This window comes from Orbicella franksi, chromosome 6, assembly GCF_964199315.1.
Source record: "Orbicella franksi chromosome 6, jaOrbFran1.1, whole genome shotgun sequence".
NCBI classification, from domain to species: Eukaryota; Metazoa; Cnidaria; class Anthozoa; order Scleractinia; family Merulinidae; genus Orbicella; species Orbicella franksi.
The window spans coordinates 5,389,202-5,408,468 of NC_138150.1; the positions used below are offsets into that span (position 1 = coordinate 5,389,202).

The following is a 19,267-nucleotide window of genomic DNA, read 5'->3' on the forward strand; positions in this document are numbered from 1 at the left end:
TGTTGTTTTGAAGAGAGATATTAGAATATTCACAATTTGTTTGGCTCTTTGGGAGAGTAAAACGTTATTTGGTTAAATATCTTATTGCCTAAAGAAAAATAGGGTACTCCTAGGAGCCAAACCACCTTCGCAGGAATGCAAAAAAAACTGATATTTTCTGCCCTTACGAACCGTTTATAGCTAAAAAATAAGAAAGTACTAAGTACTATGCATACGAAAAATAGAAAGTTATTGGTGCTCAGTGGAAAAAGAGATTCTACTTTAAATCCCGCTAGTGACGGCAAACTTCCACTATATTCATTCTTGCTGATTGGCTAAAGCAACTTTTACAACTTTTACTGTTTAAATTTTTAAAACCAACCCCCTGTAGGTTTGACAGATTTGATGCCTTTTTAATGAAATGTTTGTTGTTTGTTGACATTAACCAGGACATTAACACGCTTATCATTAGCTTATATTTACACGTGTGGTTTGCTGCGCTCTTGAACTTTGCAACGTATCTTCAGCATGATGAAAATGCACACAATAGGAAAAGAATAGAATGTAATTTCAAATCAAAAAGTTACATTTATAGCCGGATCACCCTCATAAGCCTGACTATTCATGGAAGGGGAAGCAATAATTGCTATTCAAGTCTTAACACAACTTACTGGGTTTTTTTTTTGCCTAAATAAAATCAGTTTCTTGTCGCCCTGCAACCTTTTATCGTACGCACGTTACATTTTTTGATGAGGAAATGTCCGTTTGCTCTGACTCTAACAGTATTTTGTTCTTAGCCTTAAATGTAGATCGATAACAAGAACCAAGCAAAAAACACGCATAAGCATTTGAGGGCTGTTTTAGCTCCCACATGTCTCACCAAACGTACAAACCATACAACAGTTGAACACGTTAGCACAATAGGTACCATAAACTAAAGCTATTTATTCGAATAAATTCTTTTTTGGAGAAAATAAGTTAAAAAGAACTTGTAGAATTAAAACTCTAAAATATCAAAGTTTCTTTTTTTCCGTAAGTAGCATACTGTAAGTTCGTAATATGTAACATGTAAATTGTAATGCGTAGATACGTACTCCGTAGACTCTGTTTTTGTAACTGTAGTGTAAGATTAATTGTAATTGCTGTAATTGTTCAAGCAAAGAAAAAACATTAACTCACCGCTTGGTAGTAAAAGTTGAAGCAGCAAAATAACGCGTAGCTTAATGTCCATCATGACACTGAGAGCTTGAAAAGACTAACGCGTTTCACGATTGTGACGTTTTTTCAGTTAAAGAAATTGACAACTAATGGTAATTTCATTATGTCAAAAGATCTCATTGTTGCCTTCAAAATACATTTCTAAACCTCTGAACAACAAATCGAGTTGTTAAGGAAGTTTAATGTAGAATGAACAAGTCTTTATCCATAGATATAACTTGCAGTTGTTAAATTCAAAAGTAAAGGCGAAATAAATGTCTTATACTTTCTGGCCATGTTTTTGTCAATATACTCCAGTGTTCATGAAGGTACCCCTGGTGCAAGTCAACAACTGAGCACTACTCAACACTGAATAAAACAAAATGTGACAGCGACTTTCCAATGAATCAACGTGTGAACTGATAATAGGTGCAGTCACATCAAAGCATTAACCATAGACTCCTCGGGTTATTAGTCTTTAGTTTAATGGCGCCAGGCCTAACAGTAGCCAGTGGTTCCAGTCGAATTCAAATCACACCAATGCCTTCCCAATTGTTTTTAGTTCTCAACAGCCTTTGCATGACATCATACTTAAATGTTCCGTAGATGTTGCTCGCGACAGCCCTAAAATTTAGGGATCTGGGAAATGCATGCTAACATGACTGACCGGAGAAGGTTGAAAGGCTGTTTGTTGTTCTTGTTTCTTATTTCTGTCGTCGAAAATTAAGAAATATATGGTCAAACGTTTTTAGGATATTACAAGGGATACATCTGATGTTTTCGAATTATGTTAATGTTTCTTTGCATTCTATTGTCTCTTTTTCTCCCCGCGCCTTTTTTCAGGCTTGGTTATGTTGTTCATAGTGACGTTCATAATTGTGCATGATATCGTTATTGCTCGACTTCATTCTGATTGGTGCTTGTTTCTAATCTAAGGTTTAATCTATGCACCATGCTTGAGTGTAACTTAGTTAGTTAATCTTGTTTTGGATCATCGAAGCATGAATCAGTTCATGTTGCTTCACAAGACAAATTAAAGAAATCCGCAAGTGAATAATGACTGTTCCCTCAGCAAAGGCAAAGTACAAAGACCAGAATCAGTTTTACTCATAATGTATTTCATGGTCTGAGAATGTCTTTGAAACATAAGATTTTGTGCTTTAGTAAAAATTGCTCTTTAAAGTGAACCATTAATTTGTAAAAATAGAAGGCAGCCAGCCAAATACAAGAAAATCAAGAAGAGATGCAGATCTTTGGCTGGACAAGTACAAACCAAAGTCAGAGGTAGCATCAAGTGAACTTTATAGCTAATATGGATAAAGTAACGGCAACCTTGTTCACAGAGTCGGCTCTCCTCTTTGCCTCCCAGGGAGCATAAAGAGGAGAGGCCCTTGGAGCAAGGTGGACGTAATGATACATGTGGCTGGTAGTGTTTATAGACACCCCACAGTCCTCTTCCCGCTTTCCTCTAGGTCATCATCTTAATTTTCTGTTGCAAAGTATTTTCGAATTCAACTTTTCCATACAGACAGAGCTTTCAGTTCACAAGAAAAAAGTGGCGGAAGTTCGTAGCTGGTTTCTCGTTCATTTTACATGTAATCAAGTACGAAATTAGTCACTTAGACTTGAGATTATTTTTATTCCCGTTAGTGGATAAAACCATGCACATGTACGTAACAAGTAACTTTTTCTACAACTGCACGTTCAAAATAAAGTAAGGTATGCAGGTCAAATCCCATTATTTTAGGTGGTTTCTTTGCCGGTGCAGTGCTTTTGGGAACTCTCTCTCCTCCGCAGAGACTTCGTTCATTTTGTGCTTGAGCAGAGATAAATGAGGGACTGGGGAGAGTGCAATAATGAGTAATGTGGGGAATTGAAGGAACACGAAATAGCTACATTATGAAGGCATTTCTATAATTATTTTTGATGAGAGACGGCTGTAAAACCGCAAGAGATCTGTTTAGAGGTAAACATGGCTTCATTTAAGCTCAAGTCTGGTGGTGGACCTAGGGTTTATATTTATGTAATCATTCCAGATTAGAGGCCGCTGGAACTGCAAAACCCAGTGGATTCACAGAGTTATCAACCGCAATATCCATGAACAGTTAAATTCTGCTTTGGTACATATTCACGTTTTGTTATTATTTTTTGTTTTCTTGCAAAATTAATTACTACTTGCTGAAAATGGTGAAAATTTAATAAGTGCCCAGCCTCGAATAAGTTCCCACTCTCAAAGTCCAAAAATTTAATAAGTGCCCAGAGTGCTTAAGGTCATTCCTCACATTTGCACTGCGCATCCTTACTGCGCATAATTTATGGCGTCATTAGCGCGCGCTCGTGCACGCGCACATTGAAAACATGACGGATTTGCCTTGATATTGAGCTCTGTCAGTGGAAAAATGGCTCTAGCTCACCAACGAGCACTGGCACCCCAGTTTTTTTTCCAGTCATTGTAATCAACTAATCATAAGCTTTGCGTGAGAAAAGACTCATCTAATTTCTATTGCTGAAAATTGAATAAATAAGAAAAATAGCAGGTACACTATGGTCTTTTCTATTTTGCAGTCGGTAACCACGTCAAGAAATTTGGTTCAAATTTCTAATCAAGGATTTAGCTTTCTGTCTGAATCAAACTTAAAACGTTTATTTGTGTCCGACACAATGTATTGACTGTAGTTTAATGCGTGTTTTTATGAGTCCGAGCTCACAAAGATGTTACAATTACTGGGAATGCGTTCTTATAATAAGCATTAAATAATGCCAAAATGGGGCATTTTCAATGCCTCACTGCTCCTTAATGAGCATGGGCACCCCCGTTTTTTATTTCAAAATTGAAGTTATCATATGACAAATATTCAGTGGACAAAGTTTGAACAAAAATCTATTGTCACTTTTATTTCAGAGGAATTACCTTAATCGAATAAATACGGTATGCATATGAATAATTATTCACGCAACACAATTGTATGCAGGTACACTGAGAAATTGTTACCCCTACAACTATCCTGGGAGAAATTCTACTGTCTAATCAGTTGATTTCAAAAGTTTTGAAAAGTAGCCTTCTGCGACTACTTAGTGTAATTAAATGTTGTTGTGCACATTTATTTAGCATTTTTGAAACCTTGTTATGAATGATGCATTTTAGGTCATCATTCGACATCTATAGTCCAACTAACAGAGCTTCTTCCATATTTGGCCATCACTGATGTACCACTAAGAACACCAGGAGGGTGACCAAGATGTAAATTCTCTCTAGTCAGCGTTGCTAGGAAACCTGGATGCTGTATGTCCAGGTTAATGGCTTTACTTGCCTTCCAACCTTCTCCTGAGGGCCATGATTAAAACATGACCAGAAAATATAAGGCATTTACTTCGCCTTTAGTTTTGAATTTAATAACAGCAACTTATGTTTATGGATAAAGACTTGTTCATTCTACTTCAAACTTCCTTAGCAACTCGGTTTGCTGTTCATAGATTTAGAAATGTATTTTGACGGCACGAATCAGATCTTTTGACCAACCACGTTCCCAGGCCTTTTACCTTTGAAATCGGGAGGGAAAAGCCCTGGGAAGGAGGTTGATCTTTTGACATGATTAAATTACCATTAGGTGTCGATTTCTATAAAGAAAGCGTCATATTCGTGAAACGCGTTACGCTCCTCAAGATCTCACTGCCATAATGAATTTCAAGCTACACGTTATTTTGCTGCTTCAACTTTTACTACCAAGTGGTAGGTAGAAAGGAACTGATTTTTCAGAGTTTTAATTCTACAAGTATTTTTAACTTATTTTCTCCAAAAAAAGAAAAAAATTATTCAGATAAATCGCTTTAGTCTACAGCATATTGTCCTACTGTTGTCTTATGTCGTATGGATTATCAAGTTTGGTGAGACAAATGGAGGCTAAAACAGCTCCCAAATGTTTATCCGTGTTTTACGCTTGTTTTGTTTTCGTTCTTGTTATCGATCCATATGTAAGATCAGAGACAAAATACTGCTAGAGATAGAGGAAAGGTATTTTTTTTCTCATCAAAAATGTGACGATAAAAAGGTTGCAGGGTGACAAAATATTGATTTTATTTAGACAAAAAAGAAACAGTAACTTGTGTTACAACTTGAATAGCAAATATTGCTTCCGCTTCGCAAGAGACTAGTCGGGCTTATGAGCGTAACCTGGCTATGAATATAACTTTTCGACTTGAAATAACATTGTATTGTTTTCCTATTATATGCATTTTCGTCATGCTGAAGATACGTTGCAAGGTTCAAGAGCACAGCAAACCACACGTGTAAACATAACCTAATGATAAGCGGGTTACAATCATGATTAATGTCAACAAACTTAACAAAAATTTTATTAAAACCCGTCAGACCTGTCAAACCGCAACGGGTTGTGTGTTTTAAAAATTTAAACATTTATTGTAACATTTGCTTTAATTAATTAACAAAGATGAATATCTTGGATGACGTGGACAAAATCTGTTGTTACTAACTGGAAGTTCTCAGTAAAAGTAATTTTTCTACTGGCCACGAATAACTTTCTACTCTACATGCTACTTGTAAGTAATGTCCTTTCTTTCTTACTTTTTAGCCTTTAACCGTTTGTAAGAATATCCATTTTCTTTGCATTATTGTGAAGGTTGTTTTGCTTCAAGGAGTATCCTATTTTTCTTTACGCAATAAAATAATTAACCAAATAGAGCCAAAGAAATTGTAAAAATTCCAATATCTTAACTTGAAAAAGACATATGTGTCAACTCCATTTATATTTTTCCCTAACTTGATGTTTCATTTAACACGTTCCTTTTGAATCAATTTGAATATTTGCTCGTTCCTTAAAAGCTAGCGCTATCTCGAGGAAAAATAAATAAAGGGAGGTAGTCGTAAGCTCTGGCGATCAGTGACATACCAAAACAAAATTGTACGAAGTGCTCTGTGATAACAGGTTTTTGGACCGCTTAAGTTGTTATACTTGTTACAACAATCCAGAGTCAAACACGCTTGCAGCGACGGAGTTTGTCAGACTCCTAGAGGTTTCGGGATCTGTTACAGCAAAACAAACCAACGGGAAGACAGAGAATACGCAGTATCTTGGGTTCAACAGTAAAGTTTAATCCAACAACGCAGTCAGAGCGTAAAACATAACCAATACGGAATAGTGGTATCCGGCGTCCCACCACCGTGGGCGTAACCGAAGAACAATTCACAAAACACCTGTATTTATGCTAGACTCTAAACAACTGATCTAATCTTTCGTTTAGTAATCCTAAACCGCTATTGGCTGCCAATGAGCTCATTTTTGTTCTAGGCTATTCCATCATAGGTAGTCAGTTATCCTGCTCGTAAATATTAACTACTTACAACTTCAGGTAGTTCTCACTACAAGGTGTTACACGATGACACAGATAGACAGGTGGCTACCATGGTTATTGGACTTTCACTTAACTGCTAACTGTTGGCTTTTTTATGGTTACGAATATCGGCAAATTCTTCTCTCACAGCTCTAATAATGCAATAACATTTCTTTCACATCGGTTCAAAGGAGGTTTATAAAATGCTGTGCTTATAATCTTATTGACCCAACATACAGTTTCAAAGGAAACGCATTTAATATAATTATCATTTTAACACAAACTGCTTTAAAAAGACAATGTAATGACCATGTATTTAGATAATTTGTGTTTTGTAAATTTCAGTTTCATAAATAGGGCTATTTAAAATAGTTCTATTTCAACTGTAATAGCCATTTTCACGGTTACCTTTGCTCACTTGCATTACAATAAAATCTAGCATGTATGTGGGGCAATTTCGGGCTATTTTGTAGTTTCAGCCAGAAATTGTCTCGCATCCACGTTGGATTGCATTGTCATGCAAATGAGAAAAATTAACCGTGAAAAGGGCTATTGGTATAGGTTATCATAAGGTTTCGAGTTCAATTTGGAATTAATTTGCACGAGTAAGTTTTTCAAAGAGCTGAAATTGCACGAGCCGCTTCGGCGAGTACAATTTCGGCTTTTTGAAAAACTCACAAGTGCTAATTAATTCCAAAATGAACGAGAAAAACCATATGATTACTTGAAAAAATTCGCGTGGAGGAAATGCCGGAAGATCTTTCTTGAAGCCATTTTTTCTCATTCCAGAAAAGTTTTTTCAAAGTCATCATTTTATGTGATATCATTGGCTTAGAAAATTTCCTATTTTGTTTCAGCCAATCGCAATCTAGAATTACGATGTGTAATTTGCACTGGTGTTACACTTTTTGCACTGGTCTTACACTTGAACTGCACTGCTCTCAGCCAATCAGAATCGAGTATTTTTTCATGTATATTACTACCGTAGTAAGGAATCTTTATTTTTATACATACACGACGAAAAAAAGCTTTTAGCTTTTTTGTTTTTAAATGAATTAATTCTTATTAATATTAGTATTCAAGGTGGGCTTTTTTGTATGAAGACCGTTTCTTAAAATGTCTTAATTCGATGATGCAACAGGAACCTGAAGACTGTGACGCGAACAGCACTTATTCTTGCATTTCACTGGATTTTTACTTTAGATTGGTTTTTTTTACTTTAATTTTGTTAAGAAGCAAATAAATATAAGCGATACTCAAATTAAAGCTGCCAATCGACATAAAACTCATAACCATTAGCTATCGTTCTGGAATTATAAAGACCTTTTGTTTCCAATATTTTTCTTTTTTATTTCCCTTTATAATACAGATGGGACCCTGCGCGCGCTCTGATTGGTCAAAAGTCCATGTTTTATCAAAGTATAAAACATAGAAAAGGGTGTTTTATCGTTTTGCGCGTGTGAAATCTATATCATAAAGCAAATGATAACACTCTCGGCCGGAGACGTAATTTCAGACGGCCAGGGAAGGCGATAAAACACCACACATGAGTCGATTAACGTTTCATTTAACTTTGTTGGGATATTCAGACCGAGATGTAATTTAGATATGCAATTTTCAGCGCTTTATTCATAACTCTCATAGATTCTGTTCGTTTCATATAAACAATTGTTAACCACGAACACATAGCGTGGTTCGCCTGTGATCAGACACTTTTAGGAGAGGGGAATATTTTTTGAATAAAAAAAGGTTAAAAGCAGGCTAAGAGGCACCTGTTACTATACGTTAGGAACTCCATTACCAATTTACTACAGTAGGAAAATATCCCCCCCCCCCCTACGCACTGCAGAAAACAAGGGATTTCTTGCCCTATTGATTTGTACTTGCCTAGTCTCATTGCTATAAAGGGGTAGGTCTCTTGCACATTCTAACCCCGTCTTTATTTCTTCTTGTTTGTTTGTTGTTTTTTTTTTTCTTTTCCAGACTATGCCGATGGAGGTATGTACTCTGAATAATAAGAAAATCTCAAATTTTCATCTCCAATCTGCTTTCATAGTCCTTAACATTACCCTCACAACTAGGCTATATTTTGATCGTTATCTATACTAGGGATATTTCAATGTACCAACAATTGGATTGCATGAATCGAGAAGTTCTAGGATGAAAATAAAGAGATGTCATGTAGTATGCTATTTTCAAAATTGAGAATTACAGTACATTTTCGTACGTGTACAGTATTAAAACTACAAAGCTTAGTCAATGTTAATTCAACTAATTTTTAAGTACTTCGTCAGAATGAGCAGTTAATACGAAAAGCGATTGCTATTTTTGGCTCTCTGACCACTCGAAATGTCTAATGAACTGGTAAATGCTGAAAACTATATCAATTTAACAAAAGATGCGCTAGTCTGCTGTAAAGAGTTGTAGTTGGGTTAAATTTATCGAGAACAGATCAAATTCAAGGAAAATACGACATCCTTTGGTTGTCATAGTTGAAAGCTCCTTCAACCCACTGCAATTTTACCCAACAGCCTGAGTGAAATCGGTTTTCTAGCCATATCAGTAGACCTAAGCTTCGTACTACAGTACAGCAAATACAGTCGAATTTATGCCAAAAAGATTTATTTGATATAAAAAAGGGCGCTTTGCTTAGTTATGGTTCTATTGCACTTCACGTTTGTTAACGCTTTCAGGTTGTCAAGAAGAAGCCCTGGGAATGGAAAATGGGAAAATCCCCGACTCTGCCATCAAAGCTAACTACGAGGTAAATGCAATACATATTTATACTTGTACACTCTTTCACGACATATCAGTCAGGTTAGCTCAAGGTACCGTTAGTTGTTTTTACCGTACCCAAATTTGGTTTATTATTTTGACGCGATTGTGATTCTTCTCCAGTAATGGTGTGTCAGTAGTTACTGGTCACGTCTCGTAGTCTTGAAATCTGCCCCTTTAGCTTTCTCCACCGGTAAATTTGGAGAAACGATGGTCGGATTCTATTGCTTTTGAACGGTTTTAAAGCCAATTTCCAGCAGCAGCTACTGCTATTGAACAGTATTTTCATGTGGCACTGATTATTATGACGCATAGGAGTCTTGCTATGAAGACAACAACAACATCTTTATTTTCTCAATACAAATATAAATATTGTAACATTTTTGTATATTTAATATATGTAGCATGTATTGGTTAAGGTAACTGTTGTAATCTTATTTTAATGAAACTGGAGCCTTAATGAACCGTTAGGTTTTCAAGTTAGCCTCCAGCCTAATAATGTCTAAACGTTGAATAGAAGAGATGAAGGAAGAATTTACAAATTACACTTTAGGTTAAGGCGGCTCAAAACAGTTTCCAACACTTAGATTTTGATAGATCGTTATAACCACTCTTTATCAGTTGATGCTGCAATCATGGTATCAAAAAACTGCCCAATCATTGGTGAACACATTGTTATCATTTTCGTTACACAATAGGTTACCATAGCAACTGTATTACAAACTAAAAACTTATAATTCGAAAACGGCCAGGTAAATTTTTTTTTTTATTTTATCAACTTTTGATAAGCTTGATAATATAAGACGCAACTTTTGGCAAAGTTTAAAAAAATTCTTTAGGTAGGGCTTAGAACCACCCATCCAAATCTAGAGTGCTGGAAATTATTTTGAGCCACCTTAAGGTAGAGCAAAAAACAAAATATACATATAAAAGAACACTCAGACTTAAGAAAGAAAACCAGGGTTACCGATGCTGAGAGGTACATTCATATGGTGCTCTTCAAAGTAAAGAGTTTCAGTGCGAGGTAGCTCAATTCCCTTAATAAGGGAACAAAAGTAATCAAACAATAAATTTATGAATCAACATTTTGTATTTGCAGTATAGTGTGGCTCAGGGAGCTACCAATGCTAGGCTTAATCACAGGCCAGGGAACGGCAAAACAAGCGCATGGTCAACTTTGTACCACCAGGAACAAGGACAATGGATTCAGGTGGATCTTGGTGACATCGCAAAGGTGACCAAGATTGCAACTCAGGGCTGGGCAGAATTAAATGAGTGGGTAACTGAATACAAGGTGTCTTATAGCTATGATGGCGGTTATTTTGAGTTTTACAAGAACGGTCAATATGGCTCTGACAAGGTAAGTTGAAACCAAAATACTAAAGTTAAAGTCATACAGTAATTCAATTTTTCGTTCGTTTGTTTGTTTGTTTTCGTTTAATCCTTTGGAGATTAAACTATCATATTAACTGAAGAAAAAGAAGGTTTACGTTAGGCCAAGTTCTACATAAAGGCCGGCTTTTATCCCAAGTAGAGACTAGGAGTACTTCTTCTCCTCCAGCGGATGAAATGCTAGTCCTTCGAAGAGATATCCCACCTCATCTTAGCGTTAAGTTCACCGGTATCCATTTATAGTACACTTGGGCGAAGAGATACTGTTGAAGAACACATCGCAATTATCCAGCCCATTGCAAGAACCCGGAACGCTCGATTCGATCTCAAGCGCCTTACAATGTGGCTAAATCCACAAACGTTGTTTTATTTGGCATTTGTTAGATAGACTCTCAATATCACATTGTCCAGTTATTTCGATCTCCTTGAAATCGGGCATCCTGATCGTGGTCGTCCGCTTTAGGTCTTTCAAGGTAACAAGGACCGAAGGAGCATTGATATCAACATACTGGATCCACCAATCTATACCCGCTACATCCGAGTTCAACCGGTATCGTATCACGAGTGGATGTCACTAAGAATGGAGTTGTATGGGTGTCGTTCAGGTAGGGAGATGTTACCAGTAAATGCTTCTGTTATATAATCAACGTATCTTTTCAGATACTATTGAGCTAAGATAATGACTACGTCGACGCCAACAACGAGGCCTCGTAAAAACAGATATATATTTATTCATTGAAAATCTTTATTATTTAGATCTGTTCAGTCGCCGATTGGTCTCAAAACCCACCCAAACTCGATATGTAACGCCAGTGATCATTTTCAAAGGAAAATGCGAAAAATTAGCCGTGGAAGCTCACGTTCACTAAAATAGGCAAAACTCTGTCATCTCAAGTGAAATGTACAAAGATTTATACCGCACGTGTACAGTCATTGTTTTCCTCAAAACCTTCCAAAACCTTTTGTTTGGAGGCGTTGTTAGTAGCTTAAACTCCAAACCGGGACGTTGGATTTGATCTAATGATGGGCCATCTAAGCAGTCTAAGGAAGAATCTTTGTACTGTAACAATTGTGCAGTAAGTTGGCAATAGATAGTCAGCAGTTTGCATAACTGATAAACTACATGAATGTACATCAGCCACTTCTAAAATTAAACAAACTACAAATAAAAATCACTATTTCTCCTTCAGGTTTTCCCACCCCGCCGCCCCCTGCTTGCCAGGAAGGATTAGGTCTGGAAAATTACGACATTCCGGACTCCTCAATAACTGCTTCAAGCTATGAAGCTCCGGGTAAAACTTTATATATACCGGGCAATGGAAGACTTAATTTCAGGTGTAAGCCTGGACACTATGGAGCTTGGGCAGCTGGTAATCTACGAGACGATAGTTGGTTTCAGGTGAATTTTGGGCGTTTCGTTAAAGTGACGATAGTTTCCACTCAAGGAAGAGAGGATGATTCAGACTGGGTGAAAAAGTATCGTCTGACTTACAGTGATGACGGAAAATCTTTCCGTGACTACCTGGAAGACGGTTCTGTCAAGGTAATTTTTCCTCAATCTAAAACCCAATATTTTTTTGTGTGTGTTGTTTTGTTTTAATCAAGAGAGGATTAAAAGCAAGGGAGTAACTCCCCCGTATAGACCTTGCTTCCAAGGTAATTCCTCAAGTTATTTTTAGAACACTCCTGGTTTCCAAAATTACAGGAAGGTCCAGAAATAGCCAATCACATCGAGGATTATATTCGCGTGGAAAGCCCAAACCGTTTTACATGCATTTTCATCCTCCATTAAATCATCCACGCAACACCTGTAGTGTCTAACCGCCAAACCGCCCATCCACTGGTTTAAAGGTCTAAACTTAACTTGAGAGTGATTACAATGGTAATAAAGCCTACTTTAAGGTATTATGATAGGTTGATTGACAGTGTTTGGAAAACGTGCTCTTACGCTGACGCTTTGAAAGAAAACCCCATCAACTCACACATTTTCTGAGGACTTAATAGTTATAGAATATAAACATGTCTTTGAATTTTTCAAAAAAATGTATTGTCACAGTGATATTAAAAGAAATACCCAGAAACACTGCTTCGCTTAAACTGGTTCGCTTCCGCGCGTGAATTATCGGAGCGGTGCGATTAACATCGGAAATGTCTCAGACATCACCCTCAAAAAGGGTGTCGGCGATTTTCCCGATGTGATTTGGTTTTTTTCTACACACTCCAACAGTTTGATATTTTCAATGCGACTGTTTTCTTCTACTAAAAAGGCCATAACTTTGAAACGAAGGCGAAATTAAACAAAGCCCGTCACCCTTTTCCGAAGCAGGTATCCAGGAACATACATGCTGCTTTTCAGCCAATTCCATCGGAAGACGCGCGTAAACGAACTAAAAATGTTTATCCTAATATACAGTTTTATTTTATCGAGAAAAAGACGAAAAATCTTTTATGAGATTGGTATGATGAGGTGTTAAAAATCCCCTCCGCACTGACAGATGTCGGCATGGGTCAGTATACCATAACAATGGCTCATGATAACTTGAAATAAACAAACGTCCACAATTCTGGCGCGGAAACCCGTCGCAGTGAAATCCTCCGAGAAGCGACAACTGCCAAGAGCTTTACACAGGTTGGTATTTAGCCTGCCACGAATTATTTTACTCACAATAGAAGATTTCGTCGGCGTTATTGGTATTTTGTCGCTTAAGTTTAGGCTTCTTTGTTCTCCAGACATTTTTTGAAACCATGCCTTGTTAAGCCAAAAGAGGAAATCTCGAGGTTTATATCTGCGCTTGACTCTCTCGTTGTGGAAGTTTCGCAATCGCGTCCGTTCTCCAGCAATAGACCTTTTTCGCTTGGGCAGTTTGTTGTCCCATTACAGACCACGTGATATTCTCTAGAGAATTGTTCTTTTATCCATCTAAAAATTATTTTTTCATATATACGCGACTATTTGAAAATTTGAAAGGAAGAATTCTCAAGAGTATCATCACATGGTCTGAAATGGGGCAACAAACCGGCCAGTCGAAAACGGTCTATTTCGTGTGACTTGTACTTGTTGTTTGTCCTTGAGCCTCTTAGCGGGACAAGTGTCCTCGAGTTCCTTTAACCATTCTTCTTGGTTACAGTGCGACCCACAGTCACTCAGAGCTAACGATCTTGTTCGACGCTGACAAGTTTCCACCAAATTTTCACCTCTTCGGCTTCTTCCAAGACGAAAATGGGCAAAAAATGTTCTTGCGTTTTCGTCCTGACATAAAGAAAATTTGACAAGAACGAAAGCTAACTAGCGATGAAACAACCCAGATCGAGAACAGTTTGCGTGAACAGATGAAACATCATCACATCGCATTTCGCATTATACGTGACAACTGGCGGTGAGTTTTAATTATAGGTGTCAACGCGCCGTAAGGGGTTAGTAAGGTTCAAAAAATAATTTTTCTCTTTATCTTAAGAAAGTACAAAAGCTTTTTTCCCCCATTCTTTTTGCAAAATGTTTCTTTCAGTTTCCTCGATTTGAACATTAAAAAAGATTTTTCGCAATTTTTGTAAAAATTCACCTACCATGATACCTTAACTCTCTGTTACTCTTCATCCACTCTTGGTTGTAATTTGTTTATATTCCGCGCGTGCTATTGTGTCGTTTTAGTCAATTATGTCATGTTGGTAATCAAGAAAGCCATATTCTTTTTTCTCTTTAAGGAATTTGTAGGGAATAAGGATCGATTCTCAATTGTGAGTCACAAGCTAAAGAATCCTATTATTGCACGCTACATCCGAATCAATCCATTGGAATACCATCTCTGGATTTCATTGAGGGCTGATTTCTATGGTTGTAAATCAGGTACGGAGCTGTCAACGTCGAAATAGTAGCAAAGGGAGCTGCTGTGGCTGTATCAGTAGCAGCATCAGCTACATTAGCGGTAGCTGTAGCCAGTGGTTGCTTTGCTGGTCGGGGTAGTAGTAGAGGTAGTGTTCGTGGTTGTGGTGGTGATAGGGGTCGCGGTTGCAGTAGACGGCAGCGTTAGCCGGCTGCGCTAACCGGGAGCGCTAGCCGGCAGCTCTAGCCGGCAGCGCTAGCCGGCAGCGCTGGCCGACAGCAATAGTCGCAACAAATATCAACTCGCACATATTACTAACAGCGGACTTTTTATGTAATGTTTGTACTTTAATCCTGAAGAGACTTCCTCACACTAGTTTCTTTTTCATTCATTATTTCCGTCGCAATGAAGTTTTATATTTATCTGTATTTTTTACATCAACAGTTCACTGATACATATACTCTTAGAAAAAGGTCCCACGAAAATACGTGCGCTGATTGGTTAAAAATCGTGTTTCCATAACTCGATAGAAACACAGAACTAGCATGAGCTGTTGACGTAATGATGGCGCGAGCATAGAGAATTTACATTTTGATAATCAAAGTTAACAAGTTTTTTTTATTTTTTTCTTCGCGATGTTTTCTAAAAGAAATAGAAAACATGTATGAAAACATGTAAAATTTATGAACTTCCTTCACATTTTTCCAACAGACATCTAACCTACCTTTCCTATCAAAGCTATTTTCAATCTTTATCAGTGGCTTGCTATTTTGGTCACTTTTTATTCTTATTTTGTTTTCTGTTTCAATACAATACAACAACCATGATTCCCTGAAGGCGAGTTTCATAGAGGAAATAGGCCATTCGTCGTAATAATTTTATGTTCTTTTTTGTAGTAAACGGTGGTTATTCAGACTGGAAGCCGTACGGTGTGTGTTCAAAGACTTGTGGAGGTGGGGTGAAGACGCGAAAACGAACGTGTACCAATCCACCACCCGCAAACGGAGGAAAAGATTGCAGTGGACTGGGACCCGACAGTTTTACCAGCGAATGCAATAATCACGAGTGCCCGGGTGAGGATATGGACAATATTATCGCCCACATTTGGATCATCGTTTCAGCGACTTCGAACTCTGGCACCTCCGAAGCCAACTAGACTAGAACATACAAAGAAAAAGCCTTTCCCAGAGACTATTGTAAGGAGCTAGGCTAAAAGCTAGATTCCTGAGCTAGGCTATAAAGCAAACTAAGAAAGATTCTTCGCCCAGTGTGGCTGGAGAGGATTTCGAGGAGCTACAGTGTACGCTAAGCGCTAGGCTAAAACACACACAAAGAAGATCATTTGCCCAGTATGGCCGAGAGAAGATTGCGAGGAGCTAGGCTAAGAGTAAGACTTCTGACTTAAGGTGTTGGGATCTATTGCCTTAATCAAAAGACATTTTAAAATTTATGAACTTCCTTCACATTTTTCCAACAGACATCTAACCTACCTTTCCTATCAAAGCTATTTTCAATCTTTATCAGTGGCTTGCTATTTTGGTCACTTTTTATTGTTATTTTGTTTTCTTTTCGTTGTTCGGAACTGAGCCGGTTAACGCTGACAAAGGATTAAAAATTAACCGCAATATTTATTTGCGAGTGTAAAAGCGTTTTTCACTGCTAATGTTTTTTGTAGTTTGTGATTATTCAAACTCAGAAACAATCTAAGCAAAAACCTCACCGCCAAGTTTAAAAGAAAACACACAAATCAAAATTCTAGCTTAATCTCGGTTAGCTTAATCAGGCTTTAAATAAGCAGGCCCAGGACCTCCGCTTTTCGGCTTGGCTAAATCTATATACTATTTGCCGTTATTGACCCAGATGTGATTAGCTTCCCATTGAGTAACACAGCTAAAGTTTAAAATTCCATAGCACACACTAAAGCATCCATAAGTGAAGGAAACCTACCGTGCGATAAAATGTTTTTCCAGGTAACAGCGGGTACGCAAGCCATCGGTGAAAAAAATAAGCAATTATTCACTTGCAAATAATATGCAAGTAATCCATAGAATTTATCGTTTTTAGAAGTCCAATTCGGTTCTTTTTATCTCTCTGCTATATAGTAAATGGTAATTACTCGGATTGGGGACCGTACGGCGAGTGTTCAAAATCTTGTGGAGGTGGGGTGAAGACGCGAAAGAGGACATGTACCAATCCGCCCCCAGCAAACGGAGGAGAAAACTGCAGTGCACTTGGACCTGACACTTCTACCATGGAATGCCACATCCAGGGATGTCCAGGTATAATGAGACTGTTTTTAACTCTGTTACAATTAATCCTAAACTACAAATTATCAATATGTACAAAGGGATATTCATAGATGTCGAAGTAACAACTGCAAGAACCCCTTTTTTGCACTGGTCTTACACTTGAACTGCACTGCTCTCGGGCAATCAAAATCAATTAATTTTTCCCGTGTATATTATTACACACACTATACCATCCATTACTGAAAGACACCTACCGTGCTATAAAATGATTTTCCAGATAACGGTGGGTACACAAGCTATTGGATAAAAAGTGAGCAATTATCACTTGTAAATAAGGTGCAAGTAATCCATTAAATTTAGCATTCTAAGAGGCCCGAGATCGGTTCTTCTTATCTCGCCTCTATATAGTAAATGGTTAAGACTGCTTTTGACTTTGTCACAAATAATCCTAAACTACAAATTGTCAAAGTACACAATGGGATATTCATAGATCTCGAAGTAACAATTGCAAAAATCTCTTTCTTGCTGTAAAAAAATCTTTCACCCTTTGTTTCCTTATTTGATTCACTAGTCAAATAATTAACAGGACCAACAGTTGCTAAATTACAATTTTCTTAGCGCCTTTCACGTCAGCTACTGATGGTGCTCTCCATATGTACTTCATAGATCGTCCGGCATCAAATTTATCTTTGGGGACGCTAGATCTTGCAAAGAGTATTGTCAATTATCATGCAGACTTTTTAAAACCTGCCAATTAAAACTGCATTGTATGACGCACTTTCTGGGCCATTTCCTGAGAAACAAGTAAACTTTGCTTCCCTTTTATAAATAGCATATCGGGTTTTGAAAGATTTATTTTTAAATTCGAGATGCAAACAATGAATTTGTCGAAGATACCATCAAACTCATTCCCCTTGACGTAATTGTACAGAAAAGCAAAGTTGGCTTTTCGTCATTCACGTTTTGTAGTTAACGGAGGGTATACGGATTGGCAACCGTATGGCGACTGTTCCAAGACTTGTGGAGGTGGGGTGAAGACGCGAAAACGAACGTGTACCAATCCACCACCGGCAAACGGAGGAAAAAATTGCAGTGGACTGGGACCCGACAGTAGTACCAGCGGATGCAACAAGCAGAAATGCCCAGGTAAGGATATGGACGATATTATCAGCTACATTTCGATCATCTTATCAACGACGTCAAATTCTGGCACCTCCAAAAGAAACTAGACTACTACATACAAAAAAGCCTTTCCCAGAGTGGCTGGAAGAATATTGTGAAGAGCTCGGCTAAGAGCTAGACTCCTGAGCTAGGCTACAAAACATAATAAACATATTTTTGTTATTTATGCTGTTATCCATTTTCGTAGTAAACGGAGGTTATTCAGATTGGGGACCGTACGGTAAATGCTCAACGACTTGTGGGCTTGGAGAACAGACGCGTAAAAGAACGTGTACCAATCCACCACCATCACATGGTGGAGAAGACTGCAGTAGACTGGGACCCGACAGTTCCAGCAGGGAATGCAACAATCAGGGGTGTCCAGGTAAAATGGAAAAATAGCAACCGACAAGTTCCGTAAGGCCTAGGCGACGACCAGCAATCCCTTCTCACGCATCCCACGAAGAAAAAAGGGACCGAAATTCCACTAAAATTAGCAAAATATATTTCGTCATAACATTGTCAAAGTGGCTGTGGAAACACGAGCCGTAGGCGAGTGGTTCCACAGTAAACTTTGAGAATGTTATGACGAAATTGATCATCAATAAGAGGACAGACGCATAAAAAAACTGACGCAATTTATTTTTTTACAATAAAAAGACTCCAAAATGATCAAAAAACCGGGAATAAATGCGGGGAAAAGACACCGTAAACTTGCCTTAAACAAAGATAAGTGAAGTTTATTCAAAATGACACGAACATTGTCAATAGCTCTTCTCGCTTATTTATTGGCTGTATGTACTTAAAAAGGTCCATAAAATCTCATTCGTTAAAAAGCTGAAAATTTGAGACCTGAAAGTTAAACTTGAAAGCTTGCATCAATTAGAATTTTATCCGTCTGTACTCTTAGTGATGATAAAAACAAGCCAACCAGCGCACGAAAAATTAGACAGCTATTGCGAAATATTCACTTCCAAATAATATGCAAGTAATCCATTCAATTCATCGTTCTGAGAGGTCTGATTTGCTTCTTCTTATCTCGCTTCTATATAGTAAATGGTAATTACTCGGATTGGGAACCGTACGGCGAGTGTTCAAAATCTTGTGGAGGTGGGGTGAAGACGCGTAACAGGACATGTACCAATCCGCCCCCAGCAAACGGAGGAGAAGACTGCAGTGTCCTTGGACCTGACACTTCTACCATGGAATGCAACATCCAGGGATGTCCAGGTATAAGTAGATTGTTTTTATCTTTGTTACAATTAATCCTAAACTTGCAAATATATACAAAGGGATATTCATAGATCTCGGATTAACAACTGCAAAATCCTCTTTTTTGCAGTC

At 37.8% G+C, this 19,267-nt stretch overlaps 2 protein-coding genes across 2 annotated transcripts in view; one reads left to right on the forward strand and one right to left on the reverse strand.

Annotated features, from left to right (window-relative positions):
* The window catches only part of LOC145489573 (retinoschisin-like), an 8,862-nt gene extending 7,652 nt beyond the window's left edge, over positions 1-1,210 (reverse strand). Inside the window, exon 1 of the mRNA XM_081468554.1 lies at positions 1,159-1,210. Coding sequence (XP_081324680.1) covers positions 1,159-1,210 — 52 coding nt within the window. The remainder of the gene's footprint in view (positions 1-1,158) is intronic.
* A 3,531-nt stretch (positions 1,211-4,741) lies between these two features.
* On the forward strand, positions 4,742-19,227 carry LOC145489574 (uncharacterized). The gene is made up of 12 exons (XM_081468555.1): positions 4,742-4,906; positions 8,509-8,523; positions 9,219-9,289; positions 10,400-10,660; positions 11,156-11,297; positions 11,883-12,235; positions 14,395-14,536; positions 15,410-15,586; positions 16,616-16,792; positions 17,732-17,908; positions 18,132-18,308; positions 18,977-19,227. Exons 1-12 carry the CDS (start codon positions 4,855-4,857, stop codon positions 19,225-19,227), a joined length of 1,995 nt encoding a protein of 664 aa, XP_081324681.1. The 5' UTR covers positions 4,742-4,854.
* Positions 19,228-19,267: the final 40 nt, after the last annotated feature.